General features: G+C 38.0%; 1 protein-coding gene across 1 annotated transcript; it reads right to left on the bottom strand.

Moving 5' to 3' along the window:
- Positions 1–1,974: 1,974 nt before the first annotated feature.
- On the bottom strand, positions 1,975–24,998 carry mvb12a (multivesicular body subunit 12A). The gene is made up of 10 exons (XM_062032608.1): positions 24,854–24,998; positions 16,363–16,452; positions 14,827–14,910; positions 14,608–14,707; positions 11,133–11,262; positions 10,893–11,033; positions 6,277–6,383; positions 2,919–2,977; positions 2,743–2,808; positions 1,975–2,650 (listed from the first exon to the last, which is right to left on the bottom strand). Exons 2-10 carry the CDS (start codon positions 16,450–16,452, stop codon positions 2,573–2,575), a joined length of 855 nt encoding a protein of 284 aa, XP_061888592.1. The 5' UTR covers positions 24,854–24,998; the 3' UTR covers positions 1,975–2,572.
- Positions 24,999–25,923: the final 925 nt, after the last annotated feature.

Genomic DNA, 25,923 nt, shown 5'->3' with positions numbered 1-25,923 from the left:
AATTTAATTCAAACTAGCCCTGATTAATACATTGTTGTTATTTAGCTATGTTATTTATTGGTATGTTGTATGTAACTCTACAATTTGTGTTGTCCCATCTCTGGTGTTGTATTTATGTAGCTTGCATCAATATCAATATGTAAATTGCTCTATTCTCTCTGTTGCAACCTGCTTACAGTATGTGCTATGCAGTAATACACGGTCAATGGTCACTTCCCTCTTAAAATGTCCAGTTTGAAGCCTCGCGTTTCATTATGTCAACATGTGAACGGCGCAATAAAGAAGAGCGTTTAATTTTAATTAAATCCACAACATTTTTTTGATCCATTTATGGAACACACAATAATTTTGCTATTGAGATCCTTGTTAGGGAACATGAAGTTGTGCTATAAGAAAATAATTTAGATCAGATTAAGTCCAATTGTAAGGTTATAATGCATTTTAGAGTTGCTCTGAAAAGATGAGTATTGCATTTATGTATGTTTGTAGCTGAGATAGGCTCTAGCGCCCCCTGCGACCCCAAAGGGAATAAGCGGTAGAAAATGGATGGATGGATGGATGTTTATTTTGTTCCAAATTGTCACCATCATAAAAACTTTATTAACCGTACAGGTGCCATTTACAACCTGAGCTCTAAAGCGTCTGTTCTAAAATGGGATACACCTGTCACCGTGTGTGTAAATAAAGGACCTCCAGTGTGTATTTGAGTTAAAAAAAAAGATGTATACAGTATAGAGCAGCACAGTGCAGTGATTAGGACGTGTGCCTCAGAGCAGGAATGTTCTGGGTTTGATTCCAGGGCTTGGGGTCTTTCTGTGTGGAGTCTGCATGTTCACTGCGAGGGGTCTCTGGCTTCCTCCCACCTCCAAAAACATGCACCTGTGGATAGGCTGATTGGCAACACTAAATTGGCCTAAGTGTGTGAATGTTTGTCTGCCTATCTGTTCTGGCCCTGTGATGTGTTGTTCCGAGTGCAACTAGGAAAAGCTCCAGCGACCCTGAGAGGGACAAGCGATAGAAAATAGATGTATACATTATAGTGGGTAATACAAGTAAACAATCCTGATGTTATTGATTGATTTAAACTTTTATTAGTAGATTGCACAGTATAGTACATATTTCGTACAATTGACCACTAAATGGTAACACCCGAATATGTTTTTCAACTTGTTTAAGTCAGGGTCTAAGTAAATCAATTCATGGTAGATGGTTATAGCATCATATAGCTTTGTGTTTACTTTCTTTTTTAAACAACTATGCTTTTCTCTGGTAAGGCAGTATATTTGCCTGAAGAAAAAAAAACAATGAGGTTACTACACTGAAAAAAGGTTGAGAACCACTGCCTTACAGGGTCTTTAAGTTAAGTTCAAGTTAAAGTCCCAACGATTGTCACACACACACTAGGTGTGGTGAAATATGTCCTCTGCATTTGACCCATTCCCATGTTTACCCCCTGAGAGGTGAGGGGAGCAGTGAGCAGCAGCGTGCGCCGCACTCGGGAATCATTTGGTGATTGGGCACATGCGTAGTAGATTTTTACATATTTTGCATTAAAATAATGAATGTTGATCATGTCGAAAAGTCCCCCAAGATCTTTGAGTGGGTTCGGCTCCCTTAAAATATTGTAAGTCTGCGTACCACACAGTGGACTTGTGGTTAGCATGTCAGCCTCACAGACAAGAGACCGAGGGTTAGAATTTCCACTGGAACATCTCTGTGTAAAGTTTGCATGGTCTCCCTGTGCTTTGTGTGTTGTCACACTTCCTAGCACATCCCAAATACATGCAAGTTAGGTTAAATGGAGATTCTACATAATCCCTAAGTGTCATAATGTAATTGTGAATACACAGGCACAAGGAACATGCAAACATCACACAGAGATGTTCCAGCAGTGACTCAGTGATGCAGGTGAGCTAACACTACTCCATCACGCTGCCTTTGTAAAATCAACACACAACACAAAATAATCTTGTTAATTTTATTTTCCAATTCAGTATATGTCTGATTTATAGGGCATTTATACATAAATATTTGAGCCCAATGCCACCAGAAAGAAATAACAAACACAACCTTATAAAAAAAATCCTTATTTATGATATGTATATATATATATATATATGTATCATTTTAGCACTGGCCCACACTACTGTACAAGTCTTTCCTACAGTCACAGAGACTAAAGCTGAATAAACTGTGTTATAAGAAACAATACATTCAGGGATGCATATGCAGTTTTAAGATTGTTGCTGCGTTCTGACATATTAGCACTCCAGACAGACAGTGAAAAGTGCATCTTCATAGATTACATGGCATCGTTTCTTTTTAGTTTCCAATGTAAATGAAGCACTGAGAGCAAACGTATTGGCAGCACATGATTTGTCCTAAACAGCAGATATTCATTGAGTCATTAATCCTCATATGCCTTCAACTGGAATAGCAAACTGGAATGTTTCAAGATGCTATCATTAATAAAACCTTTTAAAAAGGTGGTCTATAAAATAACATATTTCCTTTAGGAGCTTCACACAGATGCAATGGTCCTTCATTTGTACCAGCTGAGGTTGTGCGCAGATCACTGACCTGCTGAGGGTGTGGACACTACAGGTTTGGTCTTAGCAGCATATTCTTCCACTGCAAATGTGTAGCTATACTGGAAAAACAAAACAAAAAACAATTCCTTTTTTGCAAGCGCACAAAGTTAATGTACTCGGTAATAAAAGTGGTGCAGTCTTGGGGTCTTACCTCGTTTTCTATGTCCTGGAGAGACTTTATGCGAATGTTGTTGAGTTGCGAGGTCAGCTGAGGATTCTAAGAGTGACGCAAAAGAAAAACTATAAAAAACAAAATTTCATAGACTTCTGGACGTAAAAATGTTTGCCTGGAAAGACATTTAGAATGAAGGGGAATGTCAGACGTACCGTATTTTTTGGCTGGGTATCAAACTTTGGGTGAAGGCTGAAGGGAACTCCATCGAGAGCTGCAAAAAATGAAAAGGTAAAGAACATATTGTATGACAATCAGTATGTGTCTATGCACTAAATTAGACCGATTTCTCAAATAGTTCGGCTTTAAATAAGCCTCCTACAACCCACGGAAACACCTTAATCCGATTGTGTTCAGTTTTTGAAAAGTCGGACTAACGCACCTGGATTATGCAATTGAAAAGCAGATCTCTTGAGGGGGTGTGTGCGACCTAAGGGGACCCTTCGTATCGCGCATGAGCCAGTCTCAACACGCGGGATACAACCCGGAAGCAGATACCATTCAATAAAAACAGAAACATTTGGAATAAAGAGGAGACTGTTTATTTGCTTCACAAATTAAAAAAACACAACATTTTAAAGTGCATTGATAGTAGAAAAAAAGAAACAGGTTTATTTAAGAAGGTAGCTAAGGAGATGTTAAATGCCGGCTTAGTTTGGACTCCGGAACAAAATACGAATGAGATGAAAGATCATGAAGCAGGTATATTAAAGGCGAATAATAAAGCGTACACCAACTTCCTCATGCTGCATTTGTGCACTCCAAACTGATTACAAAACCTCTGTATTCCACACAACTGGTAATAGCAAGCTTCATCTGGAAGAGTATCAGTCGGGGGAGGAACGGGCTTTTCCTTCGCATTTAAAACTCCTTTTATCATTCCACAGAGCCTTTCCTGCCTTTTGAATGAACTCCATGACATTCAAAAGTTTTGTTTCCATGATCTCCGTCTGAAAGGTTTTTCAAAAAACTCTTCCATCGATCTTTCTTTGCTTGGGACCTGCATACTGTCCGCTTTTTAACATCAGCATAGCTATTAGAGATGTAATATTTATCATCTGTGCCAATATTACAGCGAACATCACATGAAACAAGTTGTAAGGATCCACAGATCCATGTAGGGCTGGGCGATATGGCCTTTTTTTAATATCTCAATATTTTTACGCCATATCGCAATACACAATATATATCTCAATAATTTGCCTTAGCCTTGAATTAACACTTGATGCATATAATCACAGCAGTATGATGATTCTATGTGTCTACATTAAAACATTCTTCTTCATACTTCATTAATATATGCTCATTTTAAACTTTCATGCAAAGAGGGAAATCACAACTAAGTCAACTTACCAAAAGTGTATTAATTAAACAGTTATTAAGCAGTGGCACAGACATTCATGTCATTTCCAAACAGAAAGTGCAAGATTGTCAGAGACATTTTACAACAAGCTATTAGTGCACTTTTGTGAATGATGTCACTAATATGACAAATCAAAACAACACTAAATTGAAGTGCACTTTTTGTACAGAACGCCACTACAATAGTTTAAAACAAATAAAGTGCACTTTTGTGCATGATGTCACACAAGATATTTCAAAAACTGTCAAATAAAAATGAGCTGCATAATAGGAAATCAAATAGTGTATGTCCTTCGCTATGTGGTAAGTTCCGGCGGACGTTATCTCCTTATGTCGTGGACTATTTTTTTCATACGGTGTTGATCTGGAAATGGTTGCTCTGCATTTTGTTGGTGTGGCACCGAACGGAGATGTTGACATGCAGAGTTTCAAACACTCTTCATTCTCTAGCGGGTGACTTTTCAAATGATGTTACATATTAGCAGTAATGCTACTTTTTGTAGCAACGCTTTCGCCCCACACTTGACAAATGACGGTTGTCTGTTCGACATATTCCCACTTGAAGCCAAACCACCCCCAGACGATGGACCCCCTGCTGTTTTTCTTAGGAATTAATTCTTCCTTCATTTGTTACCAGATTCGCACCTTCTTTCTCTCGTATTACCACTCGCACCACAGCTAACTTTAGCCATGCTGCTACCTCTCTGCTCAGCGAGGGCGTATACGTATGTGACGTATGTAAGAAGGTGCGCTTCTTTAAGTCTCTGTGAGAATGAGAGACAAGAAAGAGTGAGAAACACCTGTAGTGTAATGCCTGCAGCTAAAAGCAACTGTGTGAGAACGTATACTCAAATATCACGACATAGTCATTTTCTATATCGCACAGAGACAAACCCGCGATATATCGAGTATATCGATATATCGCGGGTTTGCCCAGCCCTGGATCCATGGCACTAAAAGGAGCAACTATTCCATTATAATGTACACTATATTGCCAAAAGTATTTGGCCAACAGCCTTGACTCACTTATGAACTTGAAGTGCCATCCCATTCCTAACTCGTAGCGTTCAATAGGATGTCGGTCCACCTTTTGCAGCTATTACAGCTTCAACTCTTCTGGGAAGGCTGTCCACAAGGTTGCAGAGTGTGTTTATAGGAATTTTCAACCATTCTTCCAAAAGCGCATTGGTGAGGTCACACACTGATGTTGGTCGAGAAGGCCTGGCTCTCAGTCTCCGTTCTAATTCATCCCAAAGGTGTTCTATTGGGTTCAGGTCAGTCAAGTTCATCCACGTCTTTATGGACATTGCTTTGTGTACTGGTGCACAGTCATGTTGGAAGAGGAAAGGGCCCGCTCCAAACTGTTCTCACAAGGTTGGGAACATGGAATTGTCCAAAATGTTTTGGTATCCCGGAGCATTCAAAGTTCCTTTCACTGGAACTAAGGGGCCAAGCTTGCCCAACTCCTGAAAAACAACCCCACAACATAATTCCTCCTCCACCAAATTTCACACTGTGCACAATGCAGTCTGGAATGTAGCGTTCTTCTGGCAACCTCCAAACCCAGACTCGTCCATCAGATTGCCAGATGGAAAAGCGTGATTCATCACTCCAGAGAAGACGTCTCCACTGCTCTAGAGTCCAGTGGCGACGTGCTTTACACCACTGCATCCCACGCTTTACATTGGACTTGGTGATGTATGGCTTAGATGCATCTGCTCGGCCATGGAAACCCATTCCATAAAGCTCTCTGCGTACTGTACGTGGGCTAATTGGAAGGTCACGTGAAGTTTGGAGATCTGTAGCAACTGACTGTGCAGTAAGTCTTTGCACTATGCGCTTCAGCATCCACTAACGCCTCTCTGTCAGTTTTCGTGGCTGAGTTGCTGTTGTTCCCAAACCCTTCCATTTTCTTATACTAAAGCCGACAGTTGACTTTGGAATATTTAGGAGCGAGGAAATTTCACGACTGGATTTGTTGCACAGGTGGCATCCTATGACAGTTCCACGCTGGAAATCACTAAACTCCTGAGAGCGGCCCATTCTTTCACAAGTGCTTGATTTTATACACCTGTGGCCAAGTGATTAGGACACCTGATTCTGATCATTTGGGTAGGTGGCCAAATACTTTTGGCAATATAGTGTAGTTACCTGTGATGCCTTGGATGCTGCTGTCAGCTGGTTTGTCCACAGTGTCTGTTACATGGAGGGAGTGGCGCCTGGTGCTGATTTTACCTTGTGGCCCTAGAAGATGGTTGCTGCAGAAACATTAACAAGAAAAAGAGTATTTCCATCAGCATCGGCTAAGCTGGCCATATTAAAATTACTGTGAAGCTAATACTCATTTGTTGTTCACATGCACTCATCATGGGCATGGATGTAATATTAATTTTATTCATTTTAATGAGTGGACATTTTGTAGGTTCTTACTTAACATCCCTACGAACACTTTCATTGAAATTGGTTATTGTGCTATGATACACACAAAGAAAAATTACACGCTTTATTGTTTTTTCTTAATTGCGCTTTCTTGTTTGGCAGAGGCAAAATATATTTTACTTAGATTTGAAAATTGGGGCTGTCACAAGTACCGTCATTATCATTATAGCGCAGAATAACTCAAAATCCCTGAAACGTCTCTGGCAACGCATTTCAGGCAGTTTGTCCAAGTAGTGTTACTGTCACGCATGCACAAATGTGCAGTTGATGCGCAAGTGACAGGCTGCAGTAGCTAACAAGTCAACATGGAAGACAGTTGGTTCCCTCCATGGTACAAAAAAAACATGGCGCAACAGTATTATACACACTATGCGAGAAAGATTTTTCTTTTACTTCTTAAAAAAAGCACATTCATTTTACAAAAGGAGTAACAAGTCCACATTAAAGTAGATAAATGTCTTCTTTGAAAAACAGACAGCTTTTTGTTAACATAAATAAATATGTTTAATAAACATGTTTAGTGCACTGACACTTTTTGCTGATGCAAAAAGAAATACCATTAATATAGATTAAAACTTAGAGATCGACCGATATGGATACCGATTATTGGTAGTCAAGGCGGGCCGATAACTGATATTTGGAGCCGATATTCATTTGCAGTAAAAGTTATTTAAACATGAATAGTATATGTCAGTAAACAACTGGGCAAGGCTTTAAGTTCTTTTAAAGTTTTTTTGTATTCTTTTTTTTTAGAAAACATCAGGGGCCGTACTTATCAAGCTTCTTAGAGTGCCATTTTACACTTAAGTCCTGAGAATTTGCGAAATTTAGTCCTACTCTCAAACTTAAGAATAAAAGCTTTTTATCAACGTTCTTAAGTCTAAGAATCACTCCTACTCTCCACGATATTTAAGAGACCTTCAGAGGTGTCTTAAGTGGTTAGGAGTTGCCAGCAGGGGATGGCACTGAGGCGAGAGAGACGTGCGCGAACGTTCAGGGAACGGAACAATGTTTTTGTTTTTTTTGATGACGAGCAGCTGATCAAACGGTATCGTTTAGACAGAGCGGATATTATTTTTGTCACAGATTTAATACTTTTCGATTCCTTGTTGATTTCTGCATGTGTCTGCAGTGGGATAGTATATATAGAGCCACCCACACCAGTTTCAAATGAGTTGCCTAATTAATGAATTGGAAAGAAAATGTTATGACAGTAGCGTATGTGTGTGGCCGTGAGGTGAGTGACGTCAGTGAGTGTGTGGGCGATAGAAGAGAGGGAGCGGTAGCGTGAGTGCCGGCGGGGACTAGTTTGTTTTGTATTATTTTGTAGTTTATTGTCAAAATATACACTCCCATTGTCCACTTAAATATTTCCAAGATATTTCTTTATTCTTATACAATGGATTCCCTTCCGTGATTGGTCATTTCTATGGACACAGAAATGACGTCACCTAAAATTCCGTTTACGGCACATAGTAATGTCGTAATTCAGCTCTGAGTGTGACACTTAAGATTCAGTCCTACACTTCGCTGAAAGTGTGAGTAAGACGCTTGATAACTAACTTTTAAGTGCAGCTTTCAGCGAATAATTTATTTACTCTTAAGTCAACTCTTAGCAGACTTCTTAGGAGTAATTCTAAGAAGCTTGATAAGTACGGCCCCAGATCAGTAGCGACATAATGTTGTCGTTTGGAGCTAGAGCAACTACATCAGGGAATTTCACAAACACCTTCATTACATGTGTCTAATGGTGTGGGTCAGAGAAGCATCAATATTAACATTTAAAAATATAGAAAATTACATGGGAAAGTTTATAAAAATATGGAACTTCTCTACATCAAAATAACTTTCCATTAACTCAGTAGTTTTATACAATTTTAATAGCAGTTTATGAGTTTGAGGTCTCCTCGTAAAGAACCCTGAAACATTGCAAACATGATTCAAGCAGTGCAAAAGGGCTGGTGCTTGAGTGGTAGTTAATACTATCTACTTCTAATATTTTTATGTACTGGTATCATATGTGTACATATTGTATCTACTGATGTAGTTCTGTTATATTGTACCGATAAAGAAAAGGCAGATACTGATATACGTCAAAATTACAAATAAATGGCGCCGATAATAGGTCGGATCCCTATTAAAAATGAAGTCATGTGTCATGTAACGTTTCATTCAGACAGTAGGACATACTGCAAGAGTGACAATGGAATGTTAGTGGAGAACCAACAATGTAACTAGTAGGGGTGTGGGAAAATATCGATTCAAATTCGAATCGCGATTCTCACGTTGTGCGATTCAGAATCGATTCTCATTTTTTAAAAATCGATTTATTTATTTTCTTTTTTTTGTGTGTCTTTTTTTAAATTAATCAATCCAACAAAACAATACACAGCAATACCATAACAATGCAATCCAATTCCAAAACCAAACCCGACCCAGCAACACTCAGAACTGCAATAAACTGAGCAATTGAGAGGAGACACAAACAAACACGACACAGAACAAACCAAAAGTAGTGAAACAAAAATGAATATTATCAACAACAGTATCAATATTAGTTACAATTTCAACATAGCAGTGATTAAAAATCCCTCATTGACCTTATCATTAGACATTTATTAAAATAAAAAAAAAAGAACAATAGTGTCACAGTGGCTTACACTTGCATCGCATCTCATAAGCTTGACAACGGTGTCCAATATTTTCAAAAAGATAAAATAAGTCATATTTTTGGTTCATTTAATAGTTAAAACAAATTTACATTATTGCAATCAGTTGATAAAACATTGTCCTTTACAATTATAAAATCTTTCTACAAAAATCTACTACTCTGCTTGCATGTCAGCAGACTGGGGTAGATCCTGCTGAAATCCTATGTATTGAATAAATAGAGAATCATTTTGAATCGGAAAAATATTGTTTCTGAATCGAGAATCGCGTTGAATGGAAAAAAAAAATCGATTTTGTATCGAATCGTGACCCCGAGAATCAATATTGAATCGAATCGTTGGACACCCAAAGATTCGCAGCCCTAATGACTAGTACAGATGTGCTCCAGCTCGGTTTAGACTAATAAGTAAGCAAGTTAAAGTCTGTAGCACCTATGAGTACACACTTCGTACATAGGCCATGTGCACACAAACACGGATCGTTTCAAAAATGCATACCTGTGGTTTAAACAATCTCCATTTACTACACAAGTGTAGCTTTAAAACTGTCTCTGTCAACAAGCAAACACATACACAATCGAAGAGGAGCAAAAGCTGAGTTAGTGGCATTACAACTCTGTTATTATGATTATTTTTAAATACTAAACATACAATGACATGTACATCATCTTTGAAACCAGCCTGCACTTACACAGAGCCCAGGGAACATTATTAATCTTTTTTTTAGTGTTTAAAGCGCACATATGCACCTGTGCTGCTAAAACCCAACACTCGTAGAGTTCTAACATGTTTAATCAGCAGCATGGTGGTATTTTACATGTGCAATAAAGTGTACACTATCCTAAAAATTAGCGCTCCCTAACAAAGAGCCATGGCAACCTCTTGAATGTTAAAGTGCCTAAAACCCACGGATGTGCATTTAATTATCAATATAGTGATACATGTGCAATGAAGTGTATATTGTCTTTAACATCAGTACTCACTAACAAGGAGGAAGCTACATCATGTTTTTTTAGTCGCTCGGACGTGTTTTATGCGCGCACACGATCACGCCCGGCTCATCTACATAAATAAAACCAACACACGTAAGTTAACTTCATGATCTGTTGTTAAATAAGGATTAAAACATGAGATATTGTTGCACCTTTTTTATGACACAAAGTAAAAAATCTTGCTTGCCAGCTGGAGGTCTGACAGCGATCGTATTCAGAACAGCTGACTGTCATTGGTGCTGGCGGGACTGTCACAGTGTCTTTAAAAGCCCATTTTTATGTGTCTTTTCGTCAATGTAGAGTGAAAATAGCAGCATATAGTCAGCAAGGCAGTGTAGTTGAGCATTGGAAATGACAATGCACAACCGTGACGTCATCAGGACTTCAAGCCTCCGTTTGAGCAGTGTACACGCATACGCTGAGCGGAGAGTTGTGGAACTCTTCACCTTAGCTAGCATTTGCAAAAGTCTGCGTTTTCAAGGACAAAAGTATGCGCTTGCGTGTGGACAAACACAGAGATAAGTACAGTATGTGTTTATTAAGTATCCGTGTTCATGTAGACTTGGCCTTAACAAGAATGTACCCAAGTGACAGTCTGTCAAGTAACAAAAGAAATGGTGATTTCCTTTCCGTGTGCAAGCTAAATTATTTTAAACCAGAACTGTACCTTGGTTTTAGAGGCTGAGGAGCAGACGGACCTTCGATTGAGAGTCTGCGCATATCCAGACTTTTGCGGCGGGGCTTGGCTTTGGGTGTGGCGCTGGTAAAATGACCCTTTCTACACCACAATACGTAGCCATGGACGTCTCTGTGAATTGCATGTTTGATATTGCAGTGGTGTGACAAGGAGCTGGAGGTCACAGAACACATTGAGTGCAGATGAAATGAGTGTAGGAACGCTTCTTACCCAACATATGTGTAGTGCTGTAACATCATCTTGCTTTTGGCCGTCAGTTTGATGTCCAACACGGCTGTGTCCACACTACCCTCTGGGACAACTCGCACACATACACGTTTCTTCTTTGAAACGGTGGCCCCTGGACATCCAAACACACAAAACATTACTTACCGTAATCTAATCTAAAACTGGGATATCTAAGACCAAGTCCAACCAAGTTTTTATTTTATTTGTTAAAATTGGATTAATGGGCAGTGTGTATTTTACATTTTTCATATACTCAATAAGTGCACCAAATTTAACATTTAGCTAATTTCTTTAGTATCTAATATGTTTTAGTAAGGGCCAGAAGTGTAACAAAATTCCCATCCAAGCTTTTTAAAACACATGTAAAAACCTTAATTAGGTGTTTGACTTTTCAGAAATGGGAGTAACATCTGGAGAAACCCCAAAAAATAATTTAGTTTTGTTAAAAAAAAAAAGACATTTTTTTTACAAAAACAAATTCAATACAAAGTGGCCAAAATAGGAATCTAAATAATCATATAACCTGTCATGACTGACCCATATAAAATTATAAATCTGTCAAATTTCCGTTTACTTCAGAGTGTAAAGTAGAGATAGATTTTCCTGATACACGTAAGATTATCATCAGTGGGTAATACAAATGATATTAATAATACATCATTATTATTATTAAGGATGTATTTCGTTAAGATTTTATCGGTACGATACAGGTATTCATCGGTACTCTAATACAGTGGTTCTCAACCTTTTTTCAGTGATGTACCCCCTGTGAACATTTTTTTAATTCAAGTACCCCCTAATCAGAGCAAAGCATTTTTGGTTGAAAAAAAAGAGATAAAAAAGTAAAATACAGCACTATGTTATCAGTTTCTGATTTATTAAATTGTATAACAGGGCAAAATATTGCTCATTTGTTGTGGTCTTTCTTGAACTATTTGGAAAAAAAGATATAAAAATAACTAAAAACTTGTTGAAAAATAAACAAGTGATTCAATTATAAATAAAGATTTCTACACATAGAAGTGATCATCAACTTAAAGTGCCCTCTTTGGGGATTGTAATAGAGATCCATCTGGATTCATGAACTTAATTCTAAACATTTCTTCACAAAAAAAGAAATCTTTAACATCAATATTTATGGAAGATGTCCACAACAAATCTGGCTGTCAACACTGAATATTGCATTGTTGCATTTCTTTTCACAGTTCTTTTTGACAGACATTTAAAAAAAATCTCACGTACCCCTTGGCATACCTTCAAGTACCCCAAGGGGTACGCGTACCCCTGGGTACCATATGTAATGTATGGAAATAAAGATGTGGGGGACGGCGTGGCGAAGTTGGTAGAGTGGCCGTGCCAGCAATCGGAGGGTTGCTGGTTACTGGGGTTCAATCCCCACCTTCTACCATCCTAGTCACGTCCGTTGTGTCCTTGGGCAAGACACTTCACCCTTGCTCCTGATGGCTGCTGGTTAGCGCCTTGCATGGCAGCTCCCGCCATCAGTGTGTGAATGTGTGTGTGAATGGGTGAATGTGGAAATACTGTCAAAGCGCTTTGAGTACCTTGAAGGTAGAAAAGCGCTATACAAGTATAACCCATTTATCATTTATCATTTATGTGCAAAAAATGCATTTTAATTAGCAATTATATTAGCACATATTAAACCGTACCTATAACACCTACAACATGATGTACTGCAACATCTCAGCTGTTTCTTTAAGTCTTAAAGAAGTCAATTATGTGTGCAGTGTAAGGTGAAATGCTATGTCATCTTCTTGTAAAGACCACACAGATCCATCACTCTGATTCTTTTCATTACAATTACACTCAGCTGGAAATAATATTTATATATGGCATGCACATGCAGAGCACATACCTTTTACATGATATATTATATCAAATATAAATCAATACAATCAATTAGTATGTTATGCGGGTGTGCATTTTGTAACAGGAGGAATTATTTGCATTTTTGCACACAGACGTATCTGAGTGACGGACCGGAAGCCATATTGAGTGTTGCGCTACCGATGTAGGTGTGTGTGTGTGTATTATACAAATAAAAAGACTCAGTCAGCAAATGTAATGCTCGATCGTCCAGTTTGTGGTCAAGAGACACACATTTAAGCCAGATGGGTGTCAATGCCACGCAAACACAGCACATTGGAGTGACGTCAGACGGCTACTAGAAACCTGTCAATCACAGCGGATACTATCTTGCTTCAAAGCAACTTTATGGATTATTATATTACCTCAATTTTTCAGTTTTCTGGCCTGTGGATTAATGGTTTGCTCGGAGGACGGTTGATAAAACGTGACTCGTGAGTTCAGTGCGTTCACTTCAAACTGACAGGGCATGCGTGATTTTGAGGAACTTTTGAGGAGGAAATATTGTGTGACAAACTTTTGTGTGGTGTTGCTTCTTTATTTGTCATTATTCAAGGCTGATTTTAATGTGTAGCAGTGGCAGCTGAACTGAATGTGACAGTGTGTAAACAAAAAAATACTGATAACAGTATCGTTATTCCAAAGTCTTTACGGTCCTTATGGACTGACCTAATTAGGAACAAGCACCAAAAAATACCGGTAGTCTGTGTACGTCCTTAATCATGATGAAATTATTGTTAGTGCATATCCTGGGAGTCAAGTCCCCTGTCTTTAAAAACTGGGAACCTCTGTTTCTAACTTTAAACAAGGGTCTTTGAATGTACCACAGTTATAGGCAATGAGATGCAAAAGTGAAACTTGTACATAACCAGAATAAAAGAAATAATGTGGCCCCATCATTTTGCCATCCTTCATCAACTTGTAACTGATCTGCAAACATGAGGATGGACACACACACAGACCGCTATGACACACCACAATGTTTTCCCCACTTTCATTATCATTTTGCAGAGATTTTAAGGGGTCAAAATCAATTAAAAGTCCCATTTGATATATAATTAAATATATAGAAAAATAAATTGTATTTGGCCTTCACATGACCTGTAGAGGATCTGAATGATGTAACTTCCTGTGTACCAGTGACTTCAATCAATCAATCAATCAATGTTTATTTATATAGCCCTAAATCACAAGTGTCTCAAAGGGCTGTACAAGCCACAACGACATCCTCGGTACAGAGCCCACATATGTGCCCACTTGTGGAATATTCCACATTTTTCAGAGGGGGCCATGTGTTGGGGTAACACGACTGAATGAAAACCCAGGGACAGGGGAAGTCTAAGTTTAGGAAGCGGGGTATAGGCAACAAATGTAATTATTTCCCGTGTTTAAATTGTATTAGTCAAATATAGAATCAAATGAGCAGGACGCATTGCTTGAAAAAAAAATAAAAAAAAATGTATCATTGATTTATACATTCCTGGGGACACAATTACCTTTCTGAGGTCTGACGATAGTAAAATCCTAAAACACACACAACAATAGTGTGAACGTGTGTGTGTGCTCTCACTTGGTTCCAGGTGCTCTGCTATGAAAGTGTAGCCATGAGGAATGGCATCCTTGTCTGAGATGAGCTGAATGTCTGACACGACCATACCTCCTGACGTGGCCTATAGAGATACAGTACTGTTACACTCCACACACACAAAATATGGCTGACAATAATGGAGAAAACATGGTGATACAAAGACAAGAAGTGAATATGATTAATAAAATCCCTCCAGGTTACCTTACTGTAACAGATGTAATATCCAGATTTCATTCCAAAGCTGCGCGTGAAGTTTGCATTTGCTCCATCTTCAGTGACATTAATCTGCAGGAGAGGCAGACAGAAAGAGAGCACGTTCATACATTTAATGACAAACAGACACATTTAAACTGATGGTAAATTTAGAGTCTTAGTGAAATTAACATGTATGTTTTTGAACTGTGGGGTGAAACTGGAGTACCTCAAGAAAACACACAGAGGACACTCCAACCAAAACGGATGAAGACTGAGACTTTCTTGATGTGTGGCCATAGGGCGAATCACCGAAGTCACTCTGCTGCCTCGTTATCACATCCACATACCATAGTGCTTGTGACTCAATAGGCCAAGGTTATCTTTGGACTGATTTAAAGAGTGGCACTACAATAAGGTCTGTTAAAAATGCCATATGCTAAGGTCAGGGGTCATAGTGAGCTACGGAATAGTTATACTGCCTAAAATCCATATTGGATGTAAATTGCGGCCTACTGCGATAATGATATATCACATTATATGATATTAATTATAACAGAACTATTTTGAAACTGGTTACAAAGGCGCCTAGTTTGGCTGCTGATATATGTGGTAACATATTGCATAATTTCCAGTTCTATTATTCTGTCTAAACTATTCATTATTTACTTGTTACACTTCTTTTAAAATTTAATAAACACTTATTCTTCTGTTTGGATGATTTAGTTTTGGGGGATACTACAAATTTGGGTATCAATCTTTTTAGCAAGTTGATACAAAGGCAGAATTGGTCATACTAATGCTACTACTGGCTTGGATTTAAATCCTTTGTTTTTTGCCCTCTGCGCCTAGGGATTTCAGATTTTTGATACTAAAAATATTGACCTAATCCCTTCAATATCGGCCCTCTACTGATACTATACTTGGTATCATTACTGCCTTTTTGTATTGATCCGCCCACCTTTGTTTAGCTCTCTCTTAGCGGTAAGCATATCCTTCGACGGTGTGTAGTGTAACATTTTTAGCTATTCCCCATCTTCCTGTTATAACAGTATTAGTTTATTTGCCGCCACAGAGGCAAGGATTACTGACTTTGAGTGACTTTGCGCTATGGAGAGACACTAGCTGCTAGTGAGGACGCAACATTGTGTTGAAGACAAGTTTGTTGGCTTGTCGCTGTCAAATTTGCCAAATTGATATAATTTAAATCGTACATAAAGGGCATTTGATGTTTTTGTAGGTGTTCCTACTTTTTAAGTTATTTATTAGTTGAACATGGACCACAGAAAAACAAAGATTACAATAATTTGTATCGCAAATTGCACCCTTATGTCTAATTTTTATTGATTTTCCATGCATTTATTTAAGAGTTATTTTTTACAATGTTGGAATACTACTTGCAATATTTTTAATGTATTGTGTTGATTAAGAATGCCTACAAAGCTAAATGAAAAGATACCATAAAGGAGCTATTTGCTGTAAATAATGAATAAAGAAATCATTTTTTAATATTCAGAATTTTTGATGTGTAATTTCTGTCCGTACCAAGGTGAAGTCTTTGGGGCATGTGGTGGAGTTGGAAGTCCACGCCACTGCTGTCACTGGCCGGACTTGCACATGATCCATGGCGGACATCTGAGGAGAAGAGAAAGAAGAACAGAAAGGTAAAACAATTTGAATATACTTTTAATTTTGGATGCCGGTACACAGACTGGCTATTTAAATAGGCAATGACATCTAATACAAAATGTATATCCACAAAAATCTGCCTTTGCTATCAAAACTACGAACACATTTTTATATAAACCACAATAACAAATACCATCCAGCATCTTCTGGATTTTCTTATATTCCAAGTGTCCGCCTGTTTCAACTTGACACTGTGAAGTTAATATCGATCACTTTGTGCGGAGACAGTACAGCCTTTCTGTTCAATGTGAATACTGTAGCACAGTTGTTTATACAGTAATGTGTTTATTTTACAAGTTTAGATTGGGGAATGACGGTTCTTAATGGGGAAATACGTTAATGTCTCTTGTTTACATGTTAGCTAGCAAGCTAACGCTAGTTGGTTTCCAGTATTTTATCAACGTGTGGTTATCAATCACGGTTTTTCAAACATTTTAATTTAATACGGTAATACTAACCATTTGGAGTTTTATATCGGTTATCATTATTACAGTTTATTTGTAGTGAAAACGTCCACAGCCGCTGAAACCAATGCAAAAGAGTGACAGCTCTTGTAATCCGTAACAACGCGTAGACATGCCGATTATCGATGCTGGCCAATTTTAGGGCTGCAACAACTAATCGATTAAATCGATTAAAATCGATTATTAAAATAGTTGCCGATTAATTTAGTCATCGATTCGTTGGATCTATGCTATGCGCATGCGCAGAGTTTTTGTTGTTGTTTGTTTTGTTTTGTTTTTTAATAAACCTTTATTTATGAACTGCAACATTTACAAACAGCTGATAAACAATCAAAAATAAGTATGGTGCCAGTATGCTGTTTTTTTTCAATAGAATACTGGATAGGATAGAAATGTAGTTTGTCTATCGATTAATCGAAGTAATAATCGACAGATTAATCGATTATCAAATTAATCGTTAGTTGCAGCCCTAGCCAATTTGTCGACTTTGTTGTCATTCACTGTCCGGTTAATTGAATAATCCAATATCGCCCCAGGCCTAGAAATTACATCTAAAAACCTTTGACAAGTTGACTTTATGTTCATCCCCACCCATTAGCACGTTTCAAAGTGTAAAATCAATCAATCCTTTATTTATTCAGGTAAAAACTAATTCAGGAGTGACCTGGCCAAGAGGGCAGCAACACAAAGTTACAGAAATAAATATAAGAACAACAAAAACAGTAGCAGTCACACACCACAATTAAATAATAAATAAATGATAAATGGGTTATACTTGTATAGCGCTTTTCTACCTTCAAGGTACTCAAAGCGCTTTGACAGTATTAAGAATTAATTAAAAATTAATTTAAAAAAACAAATTAATGACAATAAAAATGTGGTAGGTCAAAACAATGTATACAATGTTTCATTAAAAACAACTTAAAACAAGTACAATGCCCAATAGAAACATTTTCTCTATCCTTTAAAACGGCCTGAAATTCCCCCAGAGTGATCAGCTCAGGTAACCTCAGATCTGTGAGTTATTACATGACCTTGGAACAGCATATCTGAAAGCTGTTTTTCCAAGATTTGTGTTGGCTCTAAGAACAAACATTCTAAGTATGTCTTGCAACCTTAAGCTGTAGCAACTAGAATCTCTTCACATAAAAGAACATTAGTAAGGGGAAACCAGACCAAGAAGTGATTTATATATAAAACACAACTATCGAGAAAATCTGCATACTGATAAAGATGAACAGTTTGCCTTTGCATATAAAGTGCAATGGTGGACAAGGTTGCCACAACAAGTCATAAAACATAGGGCACTGTGATATACTGTATCCAGTTTTTCCAAGTAGGTGTCGGGTGCATTCATAAAAAGCAAGTCTCCATAATCTAAAGTGGTCACAATCAAGCGTTTCCTAACTTGTAGGGAAAAACCGGACTTGTTTCTAAAGAAAAAGGTACATACCTTTAAAGTTTAGCCACATGTTTTTCAATGTAAAATTTAAAAGTCAAGTTCTCATCAATAACAATCCCCAAGTACTTTTTTCAAGTTCAACCTTATGAGCAGTTAATATTTTTGGAGTGTTCAATGGCAATCGCTTGCCATTTGAAAATAACACCACCTTAGATTTTTGTACATTTACCACTAGTCTCAGCTGAGTCAGCTGGGATTGAACAACATCAAAAGCTGACAGCAGGAGCTCAAAGATTTACAAAACAGCAGGGGATGAACAATATATGACCACATGATCTGCATAAAAATGGAAAGCAGCATCATTATCACAGAATTTTTTTTACATAAATGGAGAACAACAGCGGACCTAATATGGAACCCTGTGGTACACTATCTAACACAGTGAATAAAGACGAAGAGGATCCAGCAAACTGGACGCATTGGATTCTATCGGACAGGTAATTAGAAAACCACTTTACAGCCTGCTGAGGTAGACCAATCCTGTGCAGTCTGTCCACCAAAATGATTCGGTCGACCCTATCAAATGCTTTTGTCAGGTCGATAATTAGAGCTGCACAATATTTTTTGCAATCCAATGCTTCAATAATGTCATTTACAACTTTGATAGCAGCAGTTAAGGTGATATGTCTATTTGTAAAACCTGATTGAAATAAAATATGATCCGCCCTGAATACATTGAAACATTTATTTTTTTTAAAGTAAACCGGATAACTTATTTTGTGTTTGTGTATGACTTCCTGTCCCACATGAGCAGATTTGAGCTAAATTGACACTAAATTGGCCCTAGTGTTTGAATGTGAGTGTGAATGTTGTCTGTCTATCTGTGTTGGCCCTGCAATGAGGTGGTGACTTGTCCAGGGTGTACCCCGCCTTCCACTCGATTGTAGCTGAGATAGGCTCCAGCGCCCCCGCGACCCCAAAGGGAATAAGCGGTAGAAAATGGATGGATGGATGATCCGCTGTGTTGCAGGAACCATCAAAAATAGAAGCTCTGCGTATATTTAGCGCAGGGATGCGGTAGGGCACAGGCCGACAGTGGAAATGACACATTGACTAGAATAGAAAAGAAAAGAGTCTGCCACCATTTTCATCGAGTGGAAACCTGGGGTTAGAGTACTCAGCACAGTCTGTAGGTCCAATGTACACAATTGAATTACTCAATTACTAATTCATTGAGTTACTCAGACAGCAATGTGTTTATACAAGTTTAAATTGGGGTATGGCTTTTTTAATAGGGAAATTGTGTCTTGTATTCATGTTGGTATTTAAGTTAGCAGGAAGCGTACTAGCGTGTTAATAAATATCAATGTTCAGTAAGTTTATTTTAATGCGGTTATCAATCACGGTTTAGGGTTGATTTTAATTTAAATCTGTAACACTGACACTCTTGGTAGTTGAATCGCGGTTTATCATTAATAGTGGTAATAGTTAGAACATTCATTCCTCATTTATATATGTGCGTAGTCGTATATGTTTTGCACTTTTTTCTGCATGTAAAACTATAATTATTTATTAAATGTGCTTATGTTCATATTTTTCATGGTCTGGAACGGTTTATTTGGATTTACATAATCTCTTATATAAAAAAAATTACCGGTATTAAGTTTTCGTACAATTTGATTATTATTTGACCTCTTGGAAAGGATTACCATAGAAAACCAAGGTACTGCTATAATGTGCAAAAGTCTTAGGCCGCCATTAGATTTGTTTGGCTGTTATGATTGATATCAGGAAATGTCATTAAAACCATAAAACTAGTGGTGACATAAGACTTGTTGCATCAGCCACAGAGAGACACGCTAAAAACAAATAATGAGGCAGCATTTTTTTGCAAGAATTATTTCAATTGTATGCTTTGCATGTTTACTCACAATTTCGCAGTTGAGGGCTCATCATATCAATTATGAAACACAACCTCACCTGACTAGTTAGGCCTGCCCTCATGGAACAGACAGCAAACCAATGCTCACTTTAAACCTTGAGTAGAAACTGCTTTGCTACTCACTACAATAGAGTAAATTCCAACCTATTTGCAGTTCACCATTTGCACACAGGTACAGATTATTTTTTTGTATTTTAGATTTAAAATATTTTTATCTTATGGTAAATTCAATACAAATTGGTTTGATGGCGCTTTCTGCAGGGAAAAAAGGTTGCTACAAATATGTAAATCCAGCTGAAGGCACTGTCTCACAAGTCAACTCACTTGATATTTTCCAACAGGAAGAGGCTTTGACAAGATGTGGTATTGTGTAACTTCTTAATGTGTAAAACTGCACTTAATAACTGTGAGAGGCATATTATAAGGTTTGGGAAAGGCCATCAACAAATAGCGACCTTGGTCTACATCCGGACCATTTAACTGCCCTTTCCAGACCCATGACCAATTAATGTCAATGGAAAATATGACATAATAAATGCAGCTGAGATAGGCTCCAGCACCCCCCGCAGCCCCGAAAGGGACAAGCGGTAGAAAATGGATGGATGGAATACTAAAATATCATGAAGCTCGCAGACTGTAATAAATGGTCATCGCAGAGACAGGTTACGTTGGGCAAAGTGCAGTGATGATACTCAAAATAAACCAATAAAATTGTTTGTTTACCCGCGGAGAAGTGAATAGGAAGTGAATAAGAGGGCCATCGCTCAAAACTAACAAAATATGATGTAGAAAACAGCAAATGTAAAAGTGAATGGACAGAACAACAGTATGTTCATTCTTCCTGAATCTAGTTCTAAACCGTTGTGTCTTAAACTGTAGCGCTGATCAAACACAAATCTTTCGAGAAGTATCCACATTGATTAAATTAGTGGAAATGTGTGGAAACTGGATCGTAAGTGCTCTAGAATAAAAGGAGCTGGTCTGATCTCCCAGGGAGGTGGCTTGCTGCAGTCAGCCAAATTTTACAACTGTCTGCATTACTTTATTTAAAATAAATAAATCGATTATTGACGTTTACTAATCGATTTTATAATCCTCCATCTCCGAATTGCGATGCATCCAAAAATCGATTATTTACCCCACATGTACTCATAACATTCATTTACAGCACCGCAACGTGCGAATGAGTGTTCATTTAGGATCCGGATATTAACTCAAAATAAATATTATTGAAACAATGGAAAGCAGTGCAGTTATTACATTTTGATTATCTTATGCTTATGGGCTAGTCCAGTGGTGTCCAAAGTGTGGTCTGGGGGCCATTTGTGGCCCATTGATAATTTTTAACACACATTGTGGCACATTCTAAAAATACTATTATAAAAAAAAACAAATAAAAGAGCAAACATCTGTAATGTGATGGTGAAAAAGTTGAAATGTTGACGGTACTAACACTGTTTTTTTTAAATCGACATTTCGTATCAGTTTTGAAAATGAAAAATGTCAAATGACCCTCACATTCTTTGGTTTACACACCCATGGGCTATTTTGATGTAATTTAAAAGGGGTCAAATTATGACTTTTTTTTTTACATTTAAAACACTTCATTGTGGTTTACATAACATGTAATTCTGGTTCTTTGGTCAAAATTGTGCATAGATTATGTTTTACAGACCATCTTCAAGCTGCTTTCTGACTGTTTCTTCAGGATGTGCAGTTTTGTGTGCGGTCTTATTTACGGGCCTTAACTTTGACTGCATCTTCTCCCCATCAGCCATGTTGTCGTTTTTTAGCGCTTTGAGTTTACTGACAGATATAAGTTAGAACTATACAGTACTTTGTAGTAGAAAGTGCATGTACGAGCCAGTCTGCCCCACAACAACAACAAGAATCAACCCTTCATATGAAGGAAGGCAATATTTCTTTATAAATATATCTGCCTCCATGGTTTAATTTAACATTAAATCCTGCCCACAGTTTTTCTGTCCACTTGGGAAATATTGTATATCGAGTTATCAAAACCAGTGAAGTTGTCACATTGTGTAATTTTTAAATTATAACAGAATAAATACATCCATCCATCCATTTTCTACCGCTTGTCCCTTTCGGGGTCGCGGGGGGTGCTGTAGCATATCTCAGCTGCATTCGGGCGGAAGGCGGGGTACACCCTGGACAAGTCGCCACCTCATCGCAAGGCCAACACAGATAAACAAACCACATTCACACACTAGGGCGAATTTAGTGTTGCCAATCAAACTATCCCCAGGTGCATGTCTTTGGAGGTGGGAGGAAGCCGGAGTACCCGAACGGAACTCACGCAGTCACAGGGAGAACATGCAACCTCCACACAGAAAGATCCCGAGCCTGGGATTGAACTCAGGACCTTCGTATTGTGAGGCACATGCACTAACACCTGTTCAAACTGAGAAACTCATTTTTTTTTTTTTGCAAATATCATTAACTTAGAATTTGATGGCAACAACACATTGCAAAAAAGTTGGCACAGGGGCATTTTTACCACTGTGTTACATGGCCTTTCCTTTTAACAACACTCAGTAGACGTGTGGGAAATGAGGAGACCAATTTTTGAAGCTTTTCAGGTGGAATTCTTTCCCATTCTTGCTTGATGTACAGCTTAAGTTGTTCAACACTCCGCTGTAGTATTTTACGCTTCATATTGCGCCATACATTTTCAATGGGACACAGGTCTAGACTACAGGCAGGCCAGTCTAGTGCTCGCACTTTTTTACCACGAAGCCACACTGTTGTAATACGTGGCTTGGCATTGTCTTGCTGAAATAAGCAGGGGCGTCCATGATAACATTGCTTGGATGGCAACATATGTTGCTCCAAAACCTGTACATACCTTTCAGCATTATTCAATTGAATATAGGTGAAAAAGGATTTGCAAATCATTGTATTTTTTTCACGATTTACACAACGTGCCAACTTCACTGGTTATGGGTTTTGTACCTTGTTTCCCGGAAAGAAAGAAAAAAATGTAATGTAAATGTTGACAGGTGTGAGCATAAAATAACATAATATAACACAGTTCTTCTCAAAAAGTGGGACATGGAGGGGGGCGGGGGTTAGGGACAATAGCGTATATCTTAAAACATACAGACAGATAAGTAAATAATCATTCACTTCAGGGGGGTGTGAAGAAATGATGTCCCCAGAAAAAATATTATTTTGAGCAAATTCCAAACAGCCTGTTTAATTCAGTGCTCCTTAAATAGTGGGGTGAGGCACCAATAAGTGTTGGAAGAAACGTGGCGTGAGAGGCAATGGTGCAGTAGCATCTTTTGTTGGTAAAGAACTATCTTGACACATAAAGATAAAACAACAAAACACCACTGCTCCCCTCACCTCCCAGGGGGTGAGCAAGGTGATGGGTCAAATGCAGAGGACAAATTTCACCACACCTAGTGTGTGTGTGTGACAATCATTGGTACTTTAACTTCATAAACGGACTTTACACAATTTTAATTGAGGACCCCTGGTACTTTAAAATATGGGAAATGGACATTTTTAAGGATTTTTAAAGGGTGTGTCTATTATTTCAGCATTAAAAAAACAAAAAACTAAAGGGTCAGATTGAGATAAAAAATCTGTTTTGCAAGGGAGTCCCTCCATACATACACCAGTGCGGGTGCCACTGGGAGTAAGGTGTGTGAAGTGTCCTGCCCAAGGGCAAACCTGCAGCTAAACAGGGTTCTATTTAAGCAAAAAAAAGCCTGCTATTCAGGAGCCACACAGTAACTTGTGCAAGACACAGTGCTGCTATTCACTCTGAATTGTTGTGTTATGACTGTGATGAACTCAGACAAGGAGATGCTATGTCCATTCTGGAGGAATTGAGTCATAATTAAGTGCCATATTCGACACATTTCCTTTCACGCCACAATGTTTGTGGTTTAACACACACATTAACAAGTAAAGGCAAGTTCCACTTTTATAAAATGTTGGTTCAAACAAAAAAAACTGGATGTTCTAGAATTAAAAAAACATGTTTAACTGTGTTGAGACAAGGTCTTTGTTCGACATGTATTTATTTACTTTGGTGTCTATTTGGGGCGGTTGGTAGAATGGCCGTGCCAGCAACTTGAGGGTTCCAGGTTCGATCCCGCTTCCGCCATCCGATTCACTGCCGTTGTGTCCTTGGGCAAGACACTTCACTCTGGTTTAAATGTAACTTAGATAATGGGTTTCACTATGTAAAGCGCTTTGATTCACTAGAGAAAAGCGCTATATAAACATAATTAATTCACTTCACTATTTGCACATATCTAGTTTAAAGACTTTAGTCAGTTATTTAAACTAACCGTGGTCGTTATTGACTGAACTTGTGTTTGTGAACTACCTGACTGTACACTTAAGACACAACTAATATGTAACACTGTGTGCTTTTCAATACAAACACGACCAGCCGGTTTCCTCTCACAGCAGCAGCGGTCGTTCAAAATCAAAACGTCGATACACTCAAAATATGTTTAGTCGCCACTATATGAATAAAAGAAAAGAAATAACTACACTTACCCTGCATGGAAGTTGTTCCTCCCCTGACTTGGAAGTTGTGTTTTCTAGCGAAGTGGCAGCTCAGGAGTCAGCCGTCTCTTGTGTGTGGAGGTGCTTTTTCCTTGTAAAAGCAGGAAGTCCTGTAACTCTACTGGGACTACAACCTCCTTTGGGACTACAACTCCCAGCAGCCCTCGCAATAGTCGTCGCAAATTAGCTGTCAAATCTTGCCGCTAGATGGCAGCACAGCAACCCTTTTAGTTGTGAAAATCCAGTCTTTGAGAAGCGTTTTCTCACGAATTAGTTATTAATATAAAGATGATTATTGTCGTGTTTTCGATTGATAAAAACAGCAAAAAAGGTATAGGCTGGTAAATTATGAATAATTACACAACATTACTAAGTCAATTGCAAGGAGAGTCTTGTATAAATCACAAGTATTGAAATTAAACAATTTGGTGCATTTGCAAACAGCTAAAATTATGTATAAAGAAAACTATAACCTGCTACCAAGAATGTACAACAATTCTTCTCAACAAAAGAGGAGAAATACAACCTTAGAGGACAATCTAATTTAAAACATTTGCATGCTCGTACAACACTTAAAACCTTCAGTAGATCAGTATGTGGAATTAAATTATGGAACGGATTAGCCAAATAAATCAAACAAAGCACCAATATGATTCAGTTTAAGAGACTGTTCAAACTACAAGTGTTCACAAAGTACACAGAACAAGAATTATGATGAACATCTTGAACCCCTTTTTTTTATTGAGACAAAGATTATTTTTGTATTTGATATTTGTTTGCTTGCTATGGTAAATTATTTATTTATTATTTAATTGTTCACTGTTCTGCTACAGAGAACAAGGAAATTGGATTGATTGAAACTTTTATTAGTACATTGCACAGTACAATACATATTCCGTACAATTGACCACTAAATGGTAACACCCGAATAGGTTTTTAAACTTGTTTAAGTCGGGATCCACGTTAATCAATTCATGGATAAAATTGCTATGATATGAAAAGGGGTAGGATTAAATAAGCTCTGCTTCTCCCTACTCCTTTTCGGACGTGATGTAATGAAA

This window comes from Entelurus aequoreus, linkage group LG22, assembly GCF_033978785.1.
Source record: "Entelurus aequoreus isolate RoL-2023_Sb linkage group LG22, RoL_Eaeq_v1.1, whole genome shotgun sequence".
Taxonomy (NCBI): domain Eukaryota; kingdom Metazoa; phylum Chordata; class Actinopteri; order Syngnathiformes; family Syngnathidae; genus Entelurus; species Entelurus aequoreus.
Note: the sequence above shows the minus strand (reverse complement) of the source record. Positions and strands in the feature narration are given on the sequence as shown.